The sequence below is a fragment of the Thermobia domestica genome, chromosome 14 (assembly GCF_964235325.1).
Source record: "Thermobia domestica chromosome 14, izTheDome1.hap1.1, whole genome shotgun sequence".
Taxonomy (NCBI): Eukaryota; Metazoa; Arthropoda; class Insecta; order Zygentoma; family Lepismatidae; genus Thermobia; species Thermobia domestica.
The window spans coordinates 72881931-72908686 of record NC_137467.1 but is presented as its reverse complement, the minus strand read 5'-3'; the positions used below and the strand labels follow the sequence as shown (position 1 = coordinate 72908686).

Sequence of the window (26756 nt, the reverse complement as noted above, 5' to 3'; positions counted from 1 at the left end):
TCCTCATGTTTTGTATTCTAATAATTGTATCCTTTCTTCCTGTTGATAATGTGAACTTGTCAAAAAGATTTTATCCGAGTTAGGAAGGGTCAGAGGATTTTTATTTTTTTTAAATTCTTAAATCAGTTGCGCAGTTGCTAATTACGAAGAATGAGGGTGAAATATATGAGCAATTTTCAGTGACATTAGAGGTCAAGGATTTGATAGCATTGTTTAATCTGGATTGGACAGCTATTGAGTATGGAAAACTATTGAGTAACAAAGATAATTTATTTTGTTGCGACTCCGGCATGTCACACCCCATTTTCTGTATTGAATGTTGGAAAAACATCTTCACTGTATTAACAAGTAACTAAATATTGGATCGCACATCGGTTTGGACTGTCCATAGCGCATGTGCGTCCAGGAAAGTATACATACTATGAAACTGTAAATAGCAGTTTTATTCAAATTACAGTTAACTGAGTCGCTGAATTGTATGTAGTTGGAATGTTGCACACCGTAAGGAAACCAGGGAAGACATCACACAACATGGAATTGGGAATACTTACGAAATTGAAATAATGTCTGTATTTTATAAAAAGTATCCCATTTTTGAATTTGTTCTCAAGGGAAAATGCAAACACAGTACTTAATTACATATACCTGCGTACTATGAAGGTCAAACTGCTGTATAATTTAGGCATTCTAGATAGTAATGACGAACTGAACAAAATATTCCTGTCACCAATTATTTATTAGTGTTGGTATTAAAATTTGTATTATTACTTGGGTAAATTAAAAAAAAAAGTATATTGTTCGCCCTACTACTTGCATGCCTGTGTTTTAAAGAAAAAAAAGTGTCTGAGTGCTCACTTATGATCAAATTAGATCCCATGCTAGTTGGTGATCCATATGTCGCGCCCTGTTATTTCATGCTTTGTTCGTCATAGACCAGTTGTTTCCTGCAACTACCAGACTATGCTGGAAGGGAATTGTGATGGTGGTACAACCGAGGTACAGCTTGTAAAGATTAAACGATTTGTCGACTTTATAAATAAAATAAACTAGCTAGAACTTAGCAAACTCCCTTGATTGTTTAGATGGTCATATGAATGACATGGTTTTGTTATGCTAATTAATTTGAAGCTTCTGTAGTGCGTCTTGATTAGGGATATAACTGATTCATTGACTTAAATCTTCGTATAGGTGTCTCGTAAAGGGATCTGCCACTACCGGAAATCTCATAATTGCATAAGAATTGGTAAGGTAGGAAGCATAAGGTACAAATTCATATACTTTTTGTTATATCATAGGAAAGACTACGAACAGTTGAAAGCTGTGTAAATGTGATAAAAAGAGGGCAGCTATCTTCTATGGTCTCGGTGTAATTCTAATGGGCGTCCTCACGGGATACATGAGTGCGGAAAATTTTCTACGCGACTTTATGAATGTTAGTGATTACTTCTATAATGGCAAACTTACGCTGTACAGATTGGATAAAAAGGCCAAAGCTAAAACCAATGCACTTGATTATAAAACGAACATTTTGGACCACATATTTAATCTCTACATGTGAGCGACACATCTCACATTTCCGTTCACCAGGACAAGGCGTCCAGTTGTACGATGAAGTCAGCGGTGACGTAATTGGAGCGGATTGTACATGAATTCATGCAGTCCCTTTTACACCCATTCCTGTGGAATCCTCCTATGGATTTTTTGTGGGTCCCAGTTTAAGCAAGCCCACACGATCTTTTGCAAAGTTTGTCAGTGCCTCAACCAGGGTTTGAAAAAAACCCAACCCACCTGGGCCCATATGAGTTTTTCCGGGTATTTTCGGCTTTAATTGGGTTTTTTCGAAATATTTCAATATCTTTGGGGTAAAAGTGTTAAAATGTGATTTATATTTTAAGATTGTCATTCTCAAAACTTGCAACAATTCTCTGTTACTACTGTTTTGAAAGAAATGGCCGCCATTTTGAAATTTTATATTGAATCGCCGAGAAAATTATACAGCAAATTTGGAATGTATCTTGCTTCTACCCTCAAAATTTCAACTTAAAAGTCCGAAAATTGCACTCTGTAGCGTGGATACACAATAGTTGAAAAATGGCCGCCATTTTGAAATTTTACGTTGGATCACCGCCAATATACATATACAGCTAATTTAGTGTCTCGTGCTTCTCTCTGAAAATGTGTTTTTAAAAGGCCGAAAATCGCACTTTGTAGCGTGAAAAGAAAATGCCGCCTTTTTGAAATTTTACGTTGGTATTCCGCCAAAATCTATGCAGGAAATTTAGTGTATCTCGTGCTTATACCCTGAAAAATTTAAACTTAAAGGACCGAAAGTTGTACCCTGTAATGTGTGTGTGGTAGTGGCAGACAAACGAACAAATGTAGATCGAATCATTCCAGGAGCCTCAGTAACGTTCGCAAAATACAGTATGAGTACCAAATATATTAATTTAAAACGAAGATATAATATATATGTATTATAAGGCCGATATTTTCCATCGTAAAGTAAATGGTTTTATTGTTGAAGTTCACTTCCGATATTTTGCGCGTTCAATTACGGGAACTTCCCTAGCACTAGATGGTTCTTTCTCGAAAATGAGTTGATGATGAGTTGATTTTGAGTTTAACGTCCAGTTCAGCAGCGAGGCTATATGAGACGTGGACCTACTGATTAACGTGGAATCCGAACCACATGAGCTCCCGCCGGGAATCGAACCCGGGACTCCCACGCCAAAGGCGCGTACGCTAACCGCTTAGCCACGGAGGAGCTCTTTCTCGAAAATGAATTTAAAACAATTAACAAAGAAATAATTCCTACTTTATAAGGTAAATGTCTTAAATGAAATTAAATATCTTCCAAATTAAAATAAATAGTTTTATTGTTGAAGAATTCACTTCCAATGCTTTGTGCATTGAATTGCGGGAATTTCCCGAGCACTTCTCATAACGGGTTTTCCCCGATAATGCAACTTTACCGCACATCGACATTTCCACTAGTACGGAAGTTTAAAGTCAGCACCTGAAATAGTAGGGTTACATAGTCTCGGAACTCCGAACGTTAAGCTTCTTAAATCTGACAAGAATGTTTACGCTGTTGCTGGTGTTGATTCTCCAGAATGCTTATTTAATAATAGCAACTAATGACTGAACTAAACTTGTTGGAAAATCACATTTTACTGAAGATTACTTGTGTTACCATCTAATATATGAAATAATACTATTAGCTTTACTAGTGTATTTACATATTTGCTGGTAGTATAGGCACCTATGGTCTTAAATTCGTCAAATGTATGACGGCTAACGTCCCACGGCGTCGCCGAGAACACTATTCACGGAAAGTATTTTTTAAAATATTTTACTTAAAATAGGCTATAAACACAATCCATACATTAATTTGTTCTATAATTATCTCAAGCTAAGGCAAACTTTTTTATTCATTTAGTGCATTCAGAACTTTATAAAGGTCTAACATTGAATGTTGTTATATACTCCAGCATGAAAACAACTAATTCGGCCAAGAGAAGTCCAAAATCTGATAAGTCACTTTCAATGTGATCACCATAGTTATACCGATAATATACTACTAAAAAGCTAAAGAACCCAGATAGGTTTTAAAGTGTTTTTTTCAGGGGGGTCCAACCCAAAAAAACCCGGTGTTTTTTTTCGGGCTGGGCCAGCTTGGACAAACCCTGGCCTCAACACATTCTCCTTTGATGAAAACAGATGCAGGAGTGGTAACAGATTACATACTAAGCACAACAGCTGCAGGCGTCGCTGTATTTCTGAAACTGATAAGGGTGGCAGATTCGTTACTATAAATCTAAAACTACCGTCAGTACAAAGTAAGATTATATTTTATGTTAGTCTATGGATGTTCGGTTAGAAATTGCCTGCTTCCTAAATAGTTCTGTTGAGCTGGAACTTTTGTCAGAGCTTGCGTTGTGATTAATCTTCCGTACGTCAGCAAAATCGTCGAGCTCCTTCGTGGCTATGTGGTTCGGATCCCCCGTGAAGCTGTAGGTCCATGTCTCATAGCCTCGCTGCTGAAAAGGATAAATTCAACCAACCAGCGAAATCATATTTTTTATGACCGAACAAATTGAACCCATTTCCATGACAGCTAAGTACTGCTTTATAAACAAGAATGTAAAATAGTAGACAATGAACATAGGTACCGTAGATGCGGGCTACTTGGACCCAATTTTGCAATAGATTCGTTCTTTTATCCACGAAAACTCGAAAGTTATTGTCATAACCCATATTAAGTGTAACTATAGGCTTTATTGTACATATCGAGGACAGTTTTAGTTACATATATTGAAAACAAAGCACAGGTGATTAATGTAAAAAATGGGTCCAAGTAAGACTCGCCTTCGGGCTACTTGAACCCACCCCCGAATTTTCCTACAGAAAACCATTGAAATCTGCTCTGAGAGTAAGTAGGACGTAGGTGTTCCAAGAACAACACCTTTTATTTACTGCAAACCGCAAAGAGAACATGTTAAGATGTACTATCAAATATAATGACTGTAATACCTGATTACGTTTTCTTCTACAGTTGCACGAGCCCTATCTATATTAGCAGCGAATCTAGTCGTTGACTGGAGGTGCAGTTTCTAAAATAACTTCACTCAATCTCGACTGGGAAGATTATCTTAGAAAGCAACGACAGTTCTCCCATGCATGGCTAAATAGGAATTCACAATAAATCTGAAATCAAGTTAATTAACGAGGAATCCGAAATCACAAACTTTATCAAGATGACTAGCGTAGGCTAATTCTTTTTCTTCAGTGAACACTTTCAGATGGCCTTGATTCTGCCTTGACCTGTTCTTTAATCATCTTTCTATGGTGGAACGACTTATCTTGAAGTGAGCTTCTGTTTTATTTTTGCGACACTTTTCCCGACTGAATTGCTGGTAAACATTCTTCAAGCTGTTATGAAAAATCAGCATATTTTCGACCTGCAGGCAATCTTTTATATTGATGTACCATTTTGTACCGGTATCCTTAAGGAAACAATGAGAAGGCCTTACTTGTGTGACACGTGACAACAGACCTTTATTTTTCATTGATAAAGATAGCAAATGATGGGGTGGGATAAAGATAACAAAAGGTATGGTGGGACAAAATATCCATGTTTTCCAGTTCATATGTACACACTTCATAAATAATGCAATTACGCACACATCTTATTGTATATGAGAAAGTTTACCATGTCGGCTTCATTAACCTATATGTAACTACTTATGGGTTTACTTAGCATTGGTTCCACTTCCTTGCAAATAGTGTTCACACATAAAAGTTTGGCGGTCAATAAATACACTCTTTTCGTCAACGACCTTTCTCACCAATGCTGCTCAATCGCAGCCTACCACAGAACTAGTTTCAATGTGTGTACGCCTGTACTATGAACCCATCTAACTCTGAACTCACTCATTATTGCATGCATATGGGACGTGAGTTTTTGGTATGGGTCCAAGTAGCTCGCAATTACGGTATCATATGAAATATTAATAAAAACTTGAAAAAATATGGACCGACCTCAAAAGAAAAGACAAGAAAGCGCTAAAAAAAAAAAAAAAAAAAAAGCGGATAATAATAAATAGCTTGAAAGCAGAAAGTAATTTCTTACTATTATCTATGAGGTCTTGCCAAGCCGAACAAATTATAGGTTAATATAAAATAATTGCCATGATAATTTTACGAGTCATTACATGTTTGGCGTGGCACTTCAAAAAAAAAAAAAATATATATATATATATATATATATATATATATATATATATATATATATATATAGATAGATAGATAGATAGATAGATAAGAATAATAAACTATTTTCTGCTTTCAAGCACTTATCGTCTGCCTTTTAGCGATTTTATTTTATTTTTACCTTTTAATGCGTTTTTGAAGATCTTATTTCTTTTCACAGTAGGATCACAATGCCTGAGTGGTAGAGCGCTTACCTCTACTGCGTGAGATCTCTGGTTCGATCTCAAGCTAAGTAAACTTGTAGTGGACAACATAGTGTGGGTTTTCTCGAGATACTGCCGTTTCTTTCCACTTTCTCATTCTACCATTTTTTTCATCATTCACTTGCTTTAGTTATCGTCTCCCTCAGCCTACAGAGCATAAATGTGGGACGTTAAACTGGAATATTTTTTTAAGTTTTCTCTTTCTTCCTTTACGTAGTAGTTTAGTTAGATACCTAAACTAAAGGTAGGACAAACTCCCTATAAAATAAGTTTCCCTACGAGACATGCGTGAATAAATGCGTAAAAATTATAAAATGATTGATTTCTTTTTATTATAGGTAGCAGCCTTCTTTAAGAATACCTCGTTACATTAGTGAAAACCGAAACTTGCACATGAGATGAAGTTAGTGTCCCAAATCGCAAGATATTATTAGTCGCAGCGAGTCCGGGCTAACATCATTTAAACAGCTGATAGCTAACAAGTAAAGGGTTCAAATGGATGAATCGAGTTGCGGGATGAGACATAGTGTGCGTGATAGAGGATGTGAAAATATGTGTATGTGCAAAGTTATAGCGGCTGAGCGCCGTAAGAAACGAAGGGGGAGGTGTCAAAGTTGGTAGGAGAAAGGCTATGCTATGTTATAGAAATACATAAAATAAACTGTTAAATCGTAAAAGAATGAAATATAGACAATGCAAACGGGGCTAGTTTCACATTTTCAAAAGAATAATTGGCAGAGTAGATCACGAACCTCCGCCGCCATTTTGAAATGTGTGATATTTTTTGAAATGGAAAGGTAGTCATATGATATATCATTTAGGGCCAGAATATTTTCAAAAAGTCAATTATGAACTTTAGTGATCATTATCTGCACTTATTTGGAAGATTTAAGATCATCCTTATAGTTATTTACCAAAATCTAGGAGACTGAAGACTGATACTCGCATGTTGAAAGTTTATCACGAAAACATAAGTAAGTTAAACATATCTACAAGCCAAGAAAACAAAGTGAAATTTGAAATCCACGTTGTATATGATTGCATTATTATTTATGACATTACTTCCAATTTGCTTCATATCGTGACGAAGAGAACTGTTCCGGTCTGGAAGAACCGCTTCCGTTTAATTTTTTGTTTTGTTTTGTTCTTGTGCTTTTGGTCGAAAACAATATGGAATTTATATAGCTACATTTTGTTAAATGACATACTTACTAATATAGACCATAACACAATAAAATCTGATAGATTGGAATGCAATTATTATGTACTGTACGTAAACCACAATATTTTTAACCACTTCCTATATTTTGGGCCCAAATTTCTTTGTCCACCTTCGTAAGCAGTAGCAACTTCGGACGAGCGTTGCATGTGATACTCGTATCTAAATGAAAAATGGACTACTGCAGTCGAATACAGCAATGAAGTTGTAGCGGAAAATAAGTCATCTTGTGAAGTGGTTTTTCGAGTGTCTATCGTGTCGCATTATGTTTGATCGGTTTCTTTGAAATGTAAAGCCTTCGATGATTGTGACAATGTTAGCACAGAAAACGATTATTGTGTCCGACGATGGATCATCATTGCAAGTTCCGAACTCGCGAACCAATATTGTCACAATAATCGAAGGCGAATAAATCACGAACCAATCTTTCAACTTACGAGTGTCAATCTCCTAGATTTCCGTAAATAAGTATAAAGATTACCTTAAGTCTTCCAAATAAGTACAGATAATGATCACTCAAGTTCATAATTAACTTTTTGAGAGCATTCTGGCCTTAATTGATATATTACATGATTGCCTTTCCATTTCAAAAAATATCACATATTTCAAGATGGTGGCGGAGGTTCGTGATCTACTCTGCCAATTTTTTGCCAATAAGTGAAACTATTACCGTTTGCATTGTCTATATTTCATTATTTAACAGTTATTTGATGTATTTCTATAACATCATAGTCCTTTTCCCAACAACTTTGACTCCTTCCCCTTCTGTATCTTATAGCGCTCAGCCGCTATAACTTTGCACATACACATACAGATGGCGATCAGAAAAATGGAAACACCTGTAATTGGCAACACGTCAGATGTATGGGTTGACAGTGGTAACGTGGCGCCCGCAGCGCCGGACCGCTGGTGGTGGTGTGTTAGGTCGGTCTCCATACTACGTCAGGCGCAGTGGAACAGCAGTGTCCAGTGGCTGCAGCAGAGATAGTGTAAAATGAGAGACCTCTCAGATTTTCAAAGAGGGCAAATTGTTGGTGCGCGGTTATGTGGAGTGAGTGTGACGGCAATGGCTACTGTGTTAGGTGTGTCGCGTGGGACAGTGTTGAAGGTGATGACGGCCTACACAACACACGGAAAAACTACATCGGGGAAGCGGAACAGTGGGCGAAAGAAAATCATGAGTGACAGGTCACGCCGGGTATTAAAGCGCATTGTCACGCAGAACCGTCGTGCCACTGCGGAGCAAGTGACGGAGGAACTCAATCAACACCTCCCCCACCCTGTTTCGACAATCACAGTCCGCCGCGAATTACATGACATAAGGGGGGGGTGTTGCACGGGCCAAACCGCTCATCAGGGACCATAACGCTTTCGCACGCCGCAAATGGTGCCGCGACCATGCAACTTGAACCGTTGAGGACTGGAAACGTGTGATATGGTCGGGTGAGTCATCCTTCACCCTATTCCCAACCACGAGCCGTGTTTATGTGTGGAGAACGCCCAAAGAAGCTTATGATCTGCAGTGTCTCCGCCCAACTGTGAAACATGGCGGCAGCTCGGTGATGCTGTGGGCCGCCATATCATGGTTTTCATTGGGTTCTGTGGTCACACTTAGCGGACGAATCACTGCCAACGATTATGTCGCAATTTTAGGAGACCACTTGCATCCTATGGTCCGGATGTTGTTCCCGGACAATGACGCCATCTTCCAGGATGATAATGCACCCATTCACACAGCTGGCGTTGTTGCAGCGTGGTTTGAGGAACATCGGGATGAAGTTCAACACCTCCCCTGGCCCGCCCAATCCCCAGATCTCAACATTATGTTCCGTCTTGGAAACACGACTCCAGCGACGATTTCCACCTCCATCCTCTCTCACAGAACTGGCCGATGCCCTGCACGAGGAATGGTGTAAAATTCCACTTGCTACCATTCATGACCTCTATGCCTCCATCCCACGTCACATCAAGACTGTTCTGAAGGCGAAAGGTGGCCCGTTGCAATTTCGTTCAGGTGTTTCCATTTTTCTGATCATCTGTATTTTTATATACTCTATCAGATGCAATATGTCTCATCCTGCAACTCGATTCATCCATTTGGACCCTTTAGTTGTAAGGCTAGTAGATATGGGAGGTGTTGGAATTCTTGGAATCAGACGTAATGTATTGCGCCGTGAAGATGAGTAAACTTTCACAAAACTGCGTTTGGTAAAAATGCAAATTGTCGAATGATTGATTTCCTTTCACAATAACTACAAGTAAACGTTCATGTAGTTCTTGAATAGTTTTAATGGATGTTATGGCTATTTTTAGTTCTTGTTTTACTATTGTCTTTTTCTTGTTTGAACTGCCTAAATATCCGCAGCCTACTAGCAACAAACTTGTAGGGAGTCATGGTTGCCCATTGGTAGAACGCTTACATCTGGTACCAAGAGTCGAAGATATAATCCCAGGCCATACGGGTTCGTGGCCGTCGACATTGAGAGAAGGGAAGAGAGATTTATATATCGGAACAGAGACGAATATATTCACATATGCAAGGTAGAATTTGAGAAATAAAATACCGGTCACCATTCACATCCGCATGAAAAAAAAAAAAAAGTGATTTTGTGAAGTATAAGAATCAAACTTCCTCAGTCGAATATATAGTGGAAGTTCTAGAAATGAAAGTTCTTAGTTTTACTTCCCATGATTATTCCTTATATGCTAAAGGAGAGATTTAATAAAAGCGAATAATTGGGGAAATTAAAATTGTGTTCTCTCCTGGGAATCGAACCCTGGACCGCGTACAGCAAAGACGCGCTAGCCACTAGACCAACAAGGAGAGTTTGTAAAAGATCTAAACTAACGAGCAAATAAAGCTTTTCCTAGATTACAATGTTAGCTTTAACTATCCCTTCTAACTCCTATACCCTTTTATCAGATTTCGTATTTTTACTAATCTAGGTAAGTATGAGGAAGCATCAAATGAAAAGAAAACCGTAATACATTTTAGAATGTAACAATGTAAATTAATAATTTAGAATGTACCTCTTATTTTCAAACGTAGTCCCCTTGACGTTGCATGCAAGTATTCCACCGTTTCGGAAGTGCGTGGATACTAGTGCTGTCGAAATCGGTTTTTGAAAAAACCGAAAACCGGTTTTTGAAAAAAGTGAAATTTCATAAAACCGAAATGTCGGTTTTGAAAACCGCTTTTGCGGTTTCGGTTTTGAAAACCGCATTTGCGGTTTCGGTTTTGAAAACCGCTTTTGCGGTTTCGGTTTCGAAAACCGCTTTCGCGGTTTCGGTTTCGAAAACCGCATTTGCGGTTTCGGTTTCGAAAACCGCATTTGCGGTTTCGGTTTCGAAAACCGCATTTGCGGTTTCGGTTTTGAAAACCGCAAATGTCAAAAATTCTACAGCACTAATATCAAGTAACGACGAGAAAACAGCAAAGAATCTTTCCCCACACCGGCTCTCAGTTGCCAGATGGAGGGAAATTTCCCTCGGCGGCTTAGGGAAAAATGATCAAAATTTGCAGAAGGAAAAGAAGGTATTTTTTCTTAAAATGTCCTAGGGAAATTCTATACTTTTACAATTGGCAGAATAAAAAAAAATAAGTTGCAATTTCTCAAAGAGGCACGGCTATCGTTATTGGGAAGTAAAAAGATACAGAATAAAATATGATCGGTGTTTCCGTCTAGTATAAACTATTGCAGGTGTCTGGGACTTGCGATAAGAAGCCAGTCGACACATGCAAAACCACAACATTCACATTTATCGGAGTGGCAACAAATCAACAATAAAATTGTGTATCGCGATAGAAATTTTCTTTCTTTCTTTTCTCTTTCTTTATATTAAGAAAGGGAGGTGGTGCCTTTTTGTTAACAAAAGAAAGAGTGGCAGTACTATTTTTAAAAATATGGGGAAAGAGTAATAATAATATAAAAGATGTCAGTCTAAGTGGATGATATTTCAAATTGAATTTCATGAGTTGCATGTGTAGTGATCTTAAATAGGGATATACCTTATTTCTATTGAGTGTTGGCTTATTACCCTATTTTAGCGGGTACCACCCGATTTTCAGGTTATATATTCGTCCCCCGCTTAAACATATCTTAATCACGAAAAACCACCCGCTTTTTGGGATTGGAGAAAAATCTAAGAGGACTTAGTTGATAAAGTGTTGGTATGGTATATTCAACGTAAACCGCTACACCTTTGACAATCTCAATCGCGATTGAGTTAAATTTGGACTCGCGCTCAGGCTCAAGCTCTGGGCTATCTGAGCAGTGCGCGTGTGCAGGATCATTTGCTAATAAGAGATCTGCTCTAATGCACAATGGTTTTCTTTGTATAGTTCATGTGTTTTCTATGTAATGTATTGGAGGTTCTATACGAATGAGTATTCGTTTGTAGATGTTGTAACAAACATACTTGAATTACTGATACCTTCACAAGCTACAAGAATGCCGAACGACAATTTCAAGTGTAACTTTAAAGACTCTTATAGAAGCGAATTTACGTTTCTTAGCCAGGGCAGAACTCAGTTTGAAGCAAAATGTACACTCTGGAAAACTGTTTCGTTTGAAAAGTAGGATGCAGGGAAGCAAATTGGACCTCCCCTGATTTTTATATATTTTGTAAACTAGATCACGAGGAACACGAATCTGAAGGCGTTTTGACATTCCGACCTCCGGAACTCGAGATATTAAAACTTAAAGTTTAATATAGACGTTATATGAAAAAACACAATATTCTCTATACGAAACATATTATGTCCTGAGAGATATATAAAGGTAACCAAGAAAGTTCTGTCGCTTTTTGTGGAATTCTGTGTAAAATTGACCCTCATACCGTGAGTTTAATGTGAATGGAGATAAGGCGAAGGTCAGTTGTTGGTGTGGGTATATCCGACATTCTACCTGGTTGTGGAAGTTCAGTTACAACGTAAACGTATGTAAGGACGGAGTGAATATGGAACCTCCACAGAGCGTCATAGGGGCGTGTATGGTGTACGAGTTCCAACTTGGATCAAACGCCACTGTAGCGGGGCGGAAGATACCTTAGGGCTTTAGTGAGGGTGTCGTGATTACGCAGACAGTGCAAGGGTGGTTTAGCAAGTTTAAGAACGGTGACGAAACACTCACGAAAGACGCACCACACGTGCCGGAAGACCAACACATGTACAAAATGAGGATCTTCAGGTAGCAATTGAGCCGAACAGACATGTGAGGAACTGGTGCTAACATTCAATGTTAGTCGAGAAACCATTCGCCAGCACCTCCATCAATTTGGGAAGCACTACAAGTTGGGTCTATGTGTCCCAGATGATTTGTTTCCGGGCCAGAAAGTCCTCCTATGTGTTTGGTGGACTGCTCACGACATCGTGCATCGGGAACTGCTACCGGGCGGTCAGAGAAGAACATCAATGCAACTGTCTACTGTCAGCAGTTGAGCCGTGTTCAAGAAAAACTCAAAACCCTGGAGCCAACACTTCTCAATCGCTAAGGGATTCCCCCATTACGGGACAACGCTATGCCCCACATAGCTAGAATGAGCCGGAACACCATCCTACACCTTGAATGGGAAACACTATTGCATCCGCCATACTGTCCGGACATTATACCGTCCGGTTATCACCTGTTCCTTTCCTTGGACACTCACTTTAGAGGACTCCAGTTCAACTCCGTAGTAGAGGTGCTAAATGCACTTGATACCTTCTTCGCTTCACGGCAAACCAAGTTCTACCGCGAAGGAATCCATGCCCATCCCGAACGTTGGCAGAAGGTCATTGATACTGATGGGTACTATTTTTGATCTTCCAGGTACGTCTTTGGTGACATATCTATGCTCTAAGTGATAGGTCAAAAAGCGACAGAACTTTCTTCGTTACTTTTATACATATTACATAAAACTACTGTATAAGTTCTAGTATCTCGAGATCGGGAAATCGGAATGTCAAAATTCGTTCAGATGATTGCTAATTTTGGTCCAGTTTACAAAATATATAAAAATCAAATAGTGTCCTTTTTGCTTCCTGGTTACTTTATGTTCGAATATCTCGAGTTCCGAAATTTGGAATGTCAAAATTCCTTCAGATTCGTGTTTCTCGTGGTTTAGTTTACAAAATATATAAAAATCAGTTGGGGTCTAGTTTGCTTCCGTTTTCACTTGATGTTCGAATATCTTGAGTTCCGAAATTCGGAATGTCAAAATTCCTTCAGATACGTGTTCCTTGTGGTCTACTTTACAAAATATATAAAAATCAGGTGGGGTCCAGTTTGCTTCCATGGTCAATTTATGTTCGAATATCTCGAGTTCAGACATTCGAAATGTCAAAATTCCTTCAGATTCGTGTTCCTGGTAGTCTAATTTACAACATATATGAAAATCAGGTGAGGTCCAGTTTGCTTCCCTGCAGCCGAAAGGTACATTGAAAGTGTCGTCAAAGAAATAACTAAAAAAAAAAAAAAAGCTAAGGATCGAACGTCAGTATTTGTCACCCTAATTTAGCTGTGACTTGTACAACCATCGAATTATCCCTTTCGCACTGTGCTGCACATATTACCATAATAGTCTTGGAGCAAATAAAAAAAGTTAAAACACACACATAAATCAATACATTTGTCTCGATCGATAGATGCTTTCACAATTGTTAAAAGGTGTAATTAAAAACAGCAAACATTGTTTCTACTTTGAAAAGGACAATCCCTTATAAAACCGCAAACACGGTTTCGGGCGGCTTTCGCTTTCGAAAAGAGCTTTTTCGGTTTCAGTTTGGAAAACCGCATTTGCGGTTTCGGTTTTGAAAACCGCTTTTGCGGTTTCGGTTTCGAAAACCGCTTTTGCGGTTTCGGTTTTGAAAACCGCTTTTGCGGTTTTCAAAAAATCGGTTTTCTCAAAAACCGAAAACCGCAAATGTCTCAAAATTCAACAGCACTAATGGATACCACGTTGGAAGAATTCTTTTGGTCGAGATTGTAGCCACTCGTGCACCGCATATTTCACCGCTTCATCAGTATTGAAATGCTTGGCTCCCATCGCTTCTTTGAGTGGCCCAAAGACATGAAAATCACTGGAAGCAAGTTCTGGAGAATAGGGTAGATGATGAATGGGACGCTGAAATTGATGTCATTGATAGTCTCAACGGTCAAAGGGCAGTATGCGGTTGGGTGTTGTCATGCAGTAGAAGGAAACCTGAGGACAGGAGTCCTCGTCGTTTACGCCTGATTGCAGGTCGAAGTTGATTTTTTTTTTAAGCAGGTTTGAATACGAGGCACTGGTTACTGTCACTCCTTTTTCCATGTACTGTTCCAAGATTGCATCCCAGAAGAGAGTGAGCATGACCTTTCCTGCCGATGGCTAAGTTCGGATTTTTTTTTTTTTTTTTTTTTTGCTTTGCTTTCGGCGAAGAGCTATGCCACCATTCCTTGCTCGCTTTTTTGCTTTCTGGTTGATAGTGAACCAGGTCTCATCGCCCGTAACAGTCCTGCCCAGAAATGCATCACCCTCGGTGTTGAAACGACGAAAAAGTTTTTAACAGTCGTCGACGCGACGTTCTTTCAATTCAGCAGTCCACTGAGGTGGGACCATCTTGCAGGCACCTTATTGAAATGCAGATTATGCACAATGTGTTGAGCTGAACCAAAGCTAATCATGAGTGTGACGAGCGTAATATGCTTGTTTTCCTTTACAAGCTGTTCCTCTATCACAATGTTTTCGTCGGTCACTACGCGGTGAGTCTGTTCCGGCCGAGGAACATCCTCCGCACATGTTATGCCACTTTTAAACTTCCTATACCACTCGCATACTTGTTGCAGGGACAAACACGAATCACCATTTTGTTGCCATCTTGCGATGAATTTCAATGGGTTTCACACCTTCACTGCTCAAAAACCGAATCACAGAACGCAGTTCTAACGCGGTGTATGTGGACAGTGGGCGGCCATTTTGATGCTGCCGCGTTCTTCCAGCAACACTGCCATTTGTAGGTCGTTATGTGCAACGCAAGGAATATTACTGCCACGTATCGAAGCAATCGTCCAACTTTACGCCCTTAATGTATTTATTAAGGTTTTCATTTGATCCTTCCTTAGCTTGAAGTGGCAATATATCTGGGAAAATGAAATGTATTTATTACGTAAACATGGTATTGTTACATTTCCATGATGTAATTCCGGCCTGCCTGGTGAACACGTTTCCAGATATCTGGCTGACATTGAATACCCCTGTTTGTAAGAGAGTTTCGAGAGAGCGCCCTAAGGCACCATCAGTGCTGGGAGTAAAGTCAAGACGTTCTATTGGTCCCCAACCGGCTTCCTTTGTACTCAAACAAAGTTTACCCCAACTGCCGTCATAAATAACACTCCAAATAAGCCATAAACGGCACATGTGTGGTGTCGAGGTGATGCGTTGTAGCCATCGCTAAATTTATATTAACGATGGATATATTAGGTAATAATTGGCCTTATGCAGAGTCGTTTTGAAACGTGATTAGTGCCATACTAAAGAGTTCGACTAACGTGTTTCTTGCATTAGTCAGTGCTTTAGTATGACACTAATCATACATCAAAACGACTCTGCATAAAGCGAAATATCACTAACATAACAATCATTAAAGGAATCCAATATAGAAGTACGGACAGGGGCAGTTCAAGGACGGACTTCTGGGGGTATCAACGAGATTATTTTTTCTCATCAGGCTTTAGCAGCACTGGTGCCTATACGTGGGGGATAGAGGGGCGAACAATTTAACATGCTTGGTTCGAACAAGCGTTATCGTTATGTAAGTTGTATCATATTAACAAAATAAGCACACATCATGCTATTTATGAGTAAAATAAGCACACATCATGAAACTAATGATTGATTCCTTTTTTTTATTAGAACATATGAAAATTGAATTAAAATTAAATAAAATATTTCAGTTTAACGTCCCACAATTATGCCCTTTAAGTTAAGGGAGACGGAAGGAGGATGATGCAACGAAAACAAACGTAACGAAAAAACTAAGATATAATAGAACTTGAAAAGCAAATAGCACACACACACACTGTCTTTCTGCGAATACTACTGAAGACTCAGTAATCAAGAGGGTGAAAATTGCAACATCGCTTTCTTTTTCAGCAGGTCAACTGGAAGGGCTTGTTGAAATCTCTCTCTCATGTAACAAAAAAACGTGGTTTTCTTCAATGGTGTTCCGCTTCCTTTGAAGCCGCCTGAGAACGGTTTGGGCGATTTTACTATATCACGGAAAAGTCTCAAAAATGCTTCCATCATTTTTGGGAACAAATCAAAATCGCGTTGAAAGTCTGTACCTCATGAGCAGTATGAAATCTGGCCTTGTCGTAAAGCAGATGTGGTACTTTGCATCGCAATAGCCACAAATGGTGCCTCTGGTGCGAAGCGTAATACGCAGAAATTACAATTTACGTGAGAGCGTAATGCATTCGTGGCCATAAGACATTATCATGACCGTAACGTTTACTGGGTCTCGTTCGACCATTGTTGGTCGTAGGAACGCCGGGTGAAACCATTCACTGAACAAGCGTTTCAGTTCTGGTTTGTAGGATCTCCCCTGTTTCGTCAATCACAATAATTAGGTGCAGAAATTCAACACCTTCCTGCGCGTAATGTTCAAGGTGTAAGCGTGCACATTCTCATCTGTGCCACTTTTGTGCCTCCCTCAGGACATGCGCTACCATCTCGCTGCAATCTTACACAAGTCGGGATCATGTGTTAGCACGTGGTACACTGACACAGATGAAATATTCAGTTCAGTAAGCAAGTGCACTACATGTACATCGCCGATGTTTCGAGCAATGTTTGCAGTGCGTCCGCATGATGTTGATCCGTTGCCGTTCGAATACTGCATACACCATATTCTTTGTCTACTGACTAGTACCCTACCTGTGGTGGACAAATACTGTGGGGGGGGGGGTTCGGGGTTCTCCCGTTCCCTCCCACTTTCTTCATTCCACTATTCTCATCATCACAGTCTCGTTTAGCCTAGCCGGCATAATCATAGGACGTAAAACTTAAAAATTTCATTTCATAGTACCATACCTCAAATGCCGCAACTCATCTTGTAAACGTCCGATAAGGCAGGGCACTGTCACCACTTGCTTTAGTAATTCTTTGTGGATCTGACGTTCATTTCGACTTTGTGCCACCTGAAACTTGATGAAAAGATGTTCTGCACGGATAAACATTGTTTAGAGCGGTATGTCACGCGCACCTGACTTAACAGCGACCACTGATCTCACATGCCGTAATACGGTAATACAAACACGTTGACGTGATCGCTATACTGCCCAGAGAAGACTACGTTCGTCATTTGCCTTCTGGATATATGACAGTCGAATTACAGAGTATGCCATCAATCAAATGACTCTCGTAGAACGAAACTCACTTGTAATAGTACCTACTAACAATTTAGGCTGTAGGCACAAGCTGGAAATAAACCGCTGCGAGACAGTTTTTAGAGGATTAAAAGCATAAGGAAAGATGGGCGAATGGATGCTTTCTATTCTTTCGTCCAGAATTTTTTAACATCTTTCCTGCACTTCGAATTGAATCATAAGATGTATCATTTATAGTATTGTACCCTCGTATTCGTAATCGAAAGCAGCTTCGAACAACTTTCATGTATCCTCCCCCCCCCCCAAAAAAAAGGAATTACTCATGAAAAAAATACATTCAGTTCTAGTAAGCCGCTCGAAGTTCTAATTGTAAGACAATTGCAAAGAAATCTGTTGCCACCCTATGGAAGAAAAAAAATCTAAGGATTGACGTCGTAGGGGCCACGATAGATGTGGTAGAGCATTCACCTTTGATGCGTTGTTCCTCGTTCGATCCCAGCACTCGCCAAGTGGACTTTGTAGTAGATAAACAATCTGCGTAAGTGATTCTTTAGTTTCTCCTACTTCCTTCATTCCATCATTTCGTTCATCATCTCAGTTTTCCTTAGCCTCAGAGCATAATCATGAAACGTTACACTTGGGAAAAACGTTTCACTTATAATTAAAAAGGATTGTTCGTATGCTACCATCTAGTTACAAAAATAAAATATATTCAGTTTTATTGTAAAATCGCTTGAGTAAGTTTCATTTCCCATTACAATAATAATTCTAACATACGTAATGTCAATAGACAATAGTTTCAGTTTATTCGATATCAGAGAAAAAATGTGCTACTGCATTAAGATTGGAACGCAGGTCTTTTTCCTTCTTCTTTTGTCTGCGATTGTCTTATTCAATATTCAGTAACACTTTGAGTCTTTGAAGGCGGTGCTATATAAAGCAATCTTTCCTTTGCTGAGTCATGTCTTAAAATAACTTTAGTTCGAGTATCATTTGGTGCCATCTTGTAACAAAAACTGAAATATTTGATTGTAAGTTCGGCTAAACAATATTTACAGCTCCTGCTGATTGTAAACGGGTTGTGTTCTGTCATTTTGTAGACGGAAGTAACCACATTAATTCTAGCTTTTCCCGCTGGTCTACATGCTAGCGAGGTCTCTGTTTCGATTGTCGGTGAGAGAGCATTTAAATTTGAACGCACAACAGTAGTTCGGTCCGTACTACCGTTAAATTCTAGGTCAACCGGTCATATAGCCTAACTAACCATATATTAAATTCTAAATAAAGACATAACCGTAGACAGCAGTCAGGAGCACATCAAACAGTCACTCGAACATTGCTTCCACTATAGATTATTCTAATTTTAGTCGCAATGGAAGTCAACATTGAATGTACCATGTCTGTAACGTAGCCTAGTTTTCTGCATGGTTATGTTGTAAAAGGAAGTACCAAGTTTACACTGAACAGAGTAATTTTTTAATTATTTCTAAGTCTATTATTAGTAATAATTCAGATAATAATCCTTTCCAAATATTTTTCTAGGTGTGGCCTTGATTAAAAAAAAAAAAAAAAAAAAAATCGGTGAAATTAATGTACTGGAACACAATGGGAAAATCTTCATAAAAATTAATGGCTATTAACCAGAATCACCATTTTCTACTTTAATTCTTCAAAATAAACCAACATATTATATTACTACAAAAATGTATTTGGCGCAAATATGTATTTTTACATATGGAATGAAAACATTCTTATATAATATGATAAATGTGATTGTAATATACACAAATGTTCAACCCTTTGAAAAATAAATGCATATCCACAAATATTAATTGGTAACAGTGTTCCCTAATGATTTCATTAGTTGATAACAATCTTGAAGTCTTTTCCTGTCGCCGATTCTCTCCAGTGTCTTTGCGGCTTCTGCTAACATGCCTACTCGCTCTCCGGGCGTTGAAAGCAGAGGTGTTGGAAGATGCCGGCACGCCATGTACAGCGCCGTGGCATGTTCTCGCTCACCACCACCATCTTGATGTGATTTGTCTGAAACAAATAAAAATATAAATAAAATTCTCGCTCTGAAGCCTAGTAATTGTTCATACAGAATTGTAAAACTGGCCATAAGTATAATACAACAAATTTTTGGAAAAATAATTCGTAATATATTTTTATGCCACACAGACGCTTTGATCTCTATTTTTATATTCACACATGAAAATTATATTTGTGTATAACATATTCCTGATTATTGTTTCTCGATGTCATGGGGGACAACCTTTATTTTTTTTCTATAGGGAATACATAAAGTCCTGCAGGGAACAAACTCAACAACGCTATGTTTTTGAATACAAAATTTTGGGGTGAGAAGGAGGAAAGTTTAAAGTTTTGCTCTAGTCATACCACTGGTCAAAAACGCTTGCATTGGTGATAATGTGACTCGAGATGCACACAGAAAAAAACAAGCGTGTGCTGTGGTTTGCACAGTTAAAAACGTGCTTCGGTACAGAAAAAAATCCAAACTATATATGGGAAACCACCCTTGCACAGAGACGGTATGAAAATATCAAAGATGGCAGGTATCAAGATATAGTATAAAAATTCAAGGCTCTGCCACGTAATGGAAGGCTACGAATTAGCGTAAATGTGATTCAGACAATACAGGACAGCGACAATAAACATCCTTGGAACTGCGAATGCCAAGGTCAACGTTAGACAAGATCGTACGCAAGGTGAAGTCCTACAAGTTAAAATATGTACACGATATGATAGAAGAAAATGGTGACATGGGAATAGAATTTTGTGAAGAATCCTTACTCTAATTAACGATTTTTTATTTTTTCCACGAAACTCGATAAAAATCGTTTGTTTCCTCCCATTTGTTCATATAATATAACCGTAAGAGGTGTTCTGAATGTAGACATTGGATTGTCTAGGCACAACACGTAATTGTGGTCTGAGTGAAAAACGCCGACTTGACGAATGAGAGAATGTTTGGCTGTTCCGGGAACGGACTGAATAGCGTAGTGGTTAACGAATCGGCACGGTATGCCGAAGATCTCAGGTTCGAGTCTTGGTCCAGTCTGCACTTCTTCACTCTTTCCGCAACAATGCTTACCCGTTCACAAGGTACTAATGATCGGATTCTATTCTTAGAATGTTTAAAGTTTCGAAAAAGTGAATAAGGACAACTGCAGAATTTTGGAGATGGGAAATTCACATGAATTCGAGGTGTATACGCGCGAGGTATTCCTAAAATCAATGTATGATGTGCAGTTTCAATGGATCATCATCTTTCTTCAAGGAAGGCACTATAGATGGTGACCGATATCTGAACATGCTACAGACATTCCTTATACCAGAACTTGAGAGGCCAATGTGCAACAAGATAAAACACCGCCACATTTTGCCTTGAGGTTTTTTAACGAACGATTTCGGGAGATGGAATGGCCGAAGAGGACCCGCTCTTTGGTCTGGAAAATTACCAGACTTGCTCATTTATGATTACGTTTTGTAGGGATATGTAAAGACCAAAGTGTGCGCCCCCCTCCCCCCCCCCAAAAAAAAACTAATCTGGACAGCCTGAAAGATAAGATAAGTAGTGTAATTCTGGATATCACGGACGAGCATCGTCAGCACGCAATACTCGGTTTCAGAAAAGGACTACAACAATGTTCGCACATGATAGTGCACAATTGAAGGCTTCGCGATGAACTTTAAAAGCTAAAACTTCGAACCTTACTGTAAACACTCAAAATTACTAGTTGTGTTAGTAAATTTAATAGCTTTCAAGTTACAAAGTTTTAGCTTTTTACACGAACTTACGGCTTCCCTATATTTATTTTAATTTATACTGATAGTGGCAGAGCTGCCACTAGCATCTCGTAGTGACATTACTATTATTACTCAATCTCCATATATTCATTCCTTGGTTGCTTTTATATTTAATTTGATACTTATTTGCTCTCTATTTCTGCTAACTTTTAATTCTCATTTCTTTTCCTAACAATCTCCGGTTCCAATTCAAAATTTTAAATAATCATAATATTTATTTCCGATCATATCAACAAGGAAACGCCTAGTCAGATCACTTACAATTGTAAATGAATACATATCTGAAATTAATTTTGTCAGATTTCTTTCTTTATTTATTATTTCGGCGTTTCTATTATCATGGACACATTAAAATCTCAGTGTTTCGCAATAATTCGAAGTGCTTTTTCACTATCTTTCCTGTGTTTTGTGGTTCAGTGTAAGCACCACATTGTTTTGTATACCTTCTTTGAAACAACTGCGCTATTCACTTAAGGACATAACACGAAACAGACGCACAAATTTAAATTCCTTACAATCGAAATTTGTAGATTCTAATGATCTTCCATAAACATTAACTGAAAATAAGAAATTATGTCTACTTACTAGTTACTGTATGGAGTACATTTCCCCTAAGTATGCAATCAATGTCAGACTTTTTTACATTATAAAATTTGAATAATATTTGTTAGACAACTCCGAACTAGTAAGTTAATATAATAGATGATAGAAATTAGATGATATAGAAAAATTTATAAAAAAATGGAGGACCAAAATATAAAAATGGAATATGGAAACTAAGAAATATATATGAAGAACAGAGAGAATTGTGTCCATGATGAGGAAGTGAAGAGTAACGTTCTATGGATATGTAAAGAGAATGGCTAATAAAAGATTTTAAACTATCTCAACCAAAACCATAAAACACAAAACGTAAAGGAAATAGGGATAAATGCAGAAGAAATAAATAGTAGAAAAGGTTTCAGGGATGAAGTTAAATCATTTAAGGGTTTCAAAGAAAAGATTAAGAAGAAAACAATCATGATATGGACTGAAGAAAGAAGAATGCAATACAGGGAAAGAACGGGAAACATTGGAAGGGAAGAAAGGATACACGAAAGATTTCATTAGTTATTTCACGTGGTACTTAGTTGCCCATAGGAGAACAAGAAAATAAAAATTAAATATAAACTTAAAAGTACATCATCACGGAAAATTCATGGCTTGAAATGCTTCTTGGTACAATGACGAATTATTAAATATTAGTTTTATCATATCGAATTTATCGAAATTCCACCTTGAAAGCTGAAGGAGGCACACAAGAAAAATTTTGTTATTGCTTCATTTTCCTAACTAACTGCTTGTTGACACAAATACACAAAATTTAATGCATGGGAACTTTTTGCTTTAAAAAATACGTTGTTTGAAAGATGGAGAAGAGGGGAAGAAAGTTTTGTCCGTGTTAATACGTGGTGGGGACATTGCCAGTTTTCAAATGTTCGATTTGCTACGAGACTATGAATACAGGATACATATAATAGAAAAATACATTTTTCTTTTTATGATTTGAAGCATCAGAAGTTCAAAACCAGTCAATTATCGATATTCTGTGTATGATCCTGAGTTAATCACAGAATACACCTTCATAAAATGCTATTATATTTGGATGGTGACATTTCTTATTGTATCTTCCATGCACATAACAACTAGTTATGAACACAATTCATAATAAACCTACCTTTTCCGCAAATAATTGAACTTCTACTGTGTCGTTGCCTAAGACTGCGATCCAACAGCTGTTGAGTACGTCCAGGGGCAGCTCCTGCCATCAGTCTTGCCGCAGCTTCATACAAAAACACTCTGGGCAAGGCAGACTGAAAAATATAATACTTGATTTAAAAGATTTTCACGAAATAAAAAAAAGAATAAGGAACATATTTACTTATTAATACTCGCCCCGCAAATGACGAAGAAAATCTTAATTACATACTGTTCCATTGAAAAATAATCATTACCGTTTCCCAATTACTGTTATATTTTTGAAGTGCCATTTTAGGAACCACACGGTGTAATAAAACAACTGAAAAATTCACCATGGAATTGCTTCTGCAGTTACAAACATATGGCTAGTATATAGCAGTGGAGGAATAATGCACCTAATCATAGAAAAGAGGCTGTGCCTTTGGTAAGTCAATTGCTTATAGAAAACGTCCAGAAAGCGAGCGATCGGGATTCGAGTTCCTGATTCTGAGTGATTACCCAAGTCCTTAGTTTAAGTCTATATTATAAATTAATGTTAACTTTTTTCCTTTAGAATCTTCACATTATAACGTGATTAGATGAAAGCATTAACGAAACTCTTTCTGAACAGTATACTTTATTTTCTTTTCTTTTAAAACTGCAGTTACCTGCACATGTGCTGAAATATAATCCGAGTTTTTCTTAAATGTAATTAAATATAAACTACTGATGATGTATATGTAGCTGGATAAACGAAAATAAAAAATGCTTCCTCCATGTTAAAGATTATTGAGAAAAATAGTGGGATTTCTGTACTGATAAGACCCACACGAACGACAGTTAACCACAAATTTCCATGACACTGGATCGAAGCAGGAAATCCACACACCAGACATGACACCTGAGCCATCGTGCCCCTACAATAATTTGTTACAATGGTACAGCTTATCACTTTATCAGTATTGTTCATCTTCAATCGTTGTTCCCCTACTTATATTCACATTATTAGTAAATATTTTTGCTCGAAACACTTCAATGTTAACTATTTCGGATTTATAATCTTGTTTGTAGAAGACATCATAAATTTTTCTTTTTGAGATTAACCCCTGCGATGCTGCTGTTCTACATGCACTGGTACCAACTAGAATCTAAGGATTAAAAAAAAAATGCTACATCTTTTTACCCGACCTTGATTCGGCACTTCCTTCTCGAGCTATGTACACACGTACACTCATGTCCAAAATTATTGTCGGATGTCTATTAATATGTTGTTGTAGGAATATAATTTGACAACGAATTCGCCCAGTATTTCTTATAATGTTAGTATGTGTATAATCGGCAAAGATATGTATGTGGCAAATTTAATGTCAAAAGAACAGTAAATAAGAACAATAAAACGAAAACAAAACTTTCTTGTCCATTTAGTAACATTTTGTTTTATTCATTCTAATGTTCGTATTTATAATTCTTTTCCTATGAAAGAAATTTACCACAAATACACATTTCCCGATTATACACATAGTATCAGTATTAAAAGTACCCTACAAAATCATTATCAAATTATATTCTTACAAGAAGACAGTTATAAATATGCGATAATCATTTTGGACATGAGTGTATCTCTTCAGCATGGTTGTGTCAAATTTTCGGCAGACTACAGCTACGAAATGACCGTTTCCCAGCAACCCGTGTCCAAGCATACGTACCAGCCCCAGCTATGAATAGTTATGCCACCACAAAATAGCACATATTATAAACACAGTCGTATTTTAGACTTTTTATTCAATTTTTCCAGTTATTTATTGAATGAGCTTTATTTTCTGTATATATACATTATACTGGGTGATTTTGGATATAGTACCAAGAAGAAGTGGTATTGCTCTGATACACGGATTTAATAGCAATGTGACCGACTGTTCTGTAGAGAAGTTGAGCATGCCTAGATTTGTACTCTGTAACCAAGGAAACTAACTTACTGTAATAAAGATTGGGCTTATTATAGTATTAAAGTTATGAGGTCTGGCACTCATGCATATCGGCTGAACTGGACGATGAATAGGTCAGAAGTTTTATATTAATATTGCAAGTCTGTGATTTTTCAAAAAGTGTTTATGAAAATTTGCACAACGTTTTTGCTTTTCAACTTTCATTGGAATTTGCATATTCCGACAGTGGAGCCAGAATTGATTAAAAATATTTTGTTCAGACATTAAGACACAATCGGTTAAAATTTTAGTCAGTAACTAGAGGAAGCGTTTTAGAATATATCCCATCACTTACGGGTAAAATTTGCGTCAAACAGCGTAAAGAGGAGACATCACGTTGAAAACTGCTCAACACTGTTGAAGACACTGGTGTCAAATGTTCTGCTTCTAAACTTTCTTCTTCCCACATTGATGTTCGTGTTTCCAGAAGCCAATCACAAACCAACAACTGCGCCAGCTACAAAGCAACACCAAATGAATAGGATTAGAAATAACAGTAAAAGATTAAATCGTAACTGATTATGATGAGAAACAAAAATGACAAACAACAAGGGATTCATTTCATATTTCAGTTTTCCGTTTACTTTTGTCTTGCACGCTCGTGGAAAGAATAAGAAATACATTTACAACTATAACAGCCAGAGGAAAAGCACAAAAATTTGTAGTACAAATTGGTGAAACTTTTAAATGTCATAAAAACTGGATACATACATATAGTAGTATTTGAAAAAGCACTTAAATTTTTTTTCTTCAAATGTTACCGTGACTTCAACAACAGTGCTCTAAAAGTAGAAAATAGTAAAAGCGCTAGAAAGCAGAAAATAATTCATTGTGATGTATAAAAAAAATTTGAAGTCTGTGCCAAGCCAAACAGGTTAATGTCTTAAAAAATTACTATCCAAACTAATTTGTTTGGTTTGACACAGATTTAAATTTTTTATAGATAGTGGTAATAAAGTATTTTCTGCTTTTAAGTGTTTTTATTATTATTATTATTATTATTATTATTATTATTATTATTATTATATTGTACTACTAGTACAATTGTCACCTTGAATATTGTACTAGTATTTGGAATAAAGGAGCCCAGTACTTTCAAAAAGATATCAAAGCAGTTCAAAACTTGTTTCTATCATGGTTAAAATGGAAAATCAAATTTTTATTAGAGAAAAGTCACGATGAAATTAAGCACCTTCTTGGTCTACTAAACTATCTGAACGAAGAACTTAATTTGATATTAAATTATTCCATAATGTTCTGACTGGCAAATTACCATTAATTGAGGCTGTTAGTCTTGGTGTCTTTAACAGGGCAATAAGAAAATTTTAGAATTTTCAAATATAATCCTATTTTTAGTGACACTCCGATATATAAATGTTTGTCAAATGCCAACAATTATTCACATATTATCGATGTCTTTACTCCTGATTTTCCTTCTATTCAAAGGAAGTTTGTAACCTACCACTTATCATAGACTTCTTTTTTGCATGTTGCAATTACACTGGTTCTTATTTAATCTTATTGTATCACTGTCCGTGCATGGTTGTATCTTTGATAATTTGATTGTAATTTCAGTAATGATTTACTTAATGTGTGTTATTATGTTACTTTAATGTGTGTTTTTATTTTAATATTATTATATGCATGTTTGTTTTGTTATGTTTGTACTATACTTGGGACT

The 26756-nt window shown here is 37.4% G+C and overlaps 1 protein-coding gene across 1 annotated transcript in view; it reads right to left on the bottom strand.

Annotated features, from left to right (window-relative positions):
• Window positions 1-19227: 19227 nt before the first annotated feature.
• The window catches only part of SREBP (Sterol regulatory element binding protein), a 46560-nt gene continuing 39031 nt past the window's right edge, over window positions 19228-26756 (bottom strand). The window contains exons 13-15 of the mRNA XM_081738045.1: window positions 25371-25532; window positions 23089-23224; window positions 19228-19583 (exon numbers count right to left, since the gene is read on the bottom strand). Coding sequence (XP_081594171.1) covers window positions 19369-19583; window positions 23089-23224; window positions 25371-25532 — 513 coding nt within the window. The 3' untranslated portion in view covers window positions 19228-19368. The remainder of the gene's footprint in view (window positions 19584-23088; window positions 23225-25370; window positions 25533-26756) is intronic.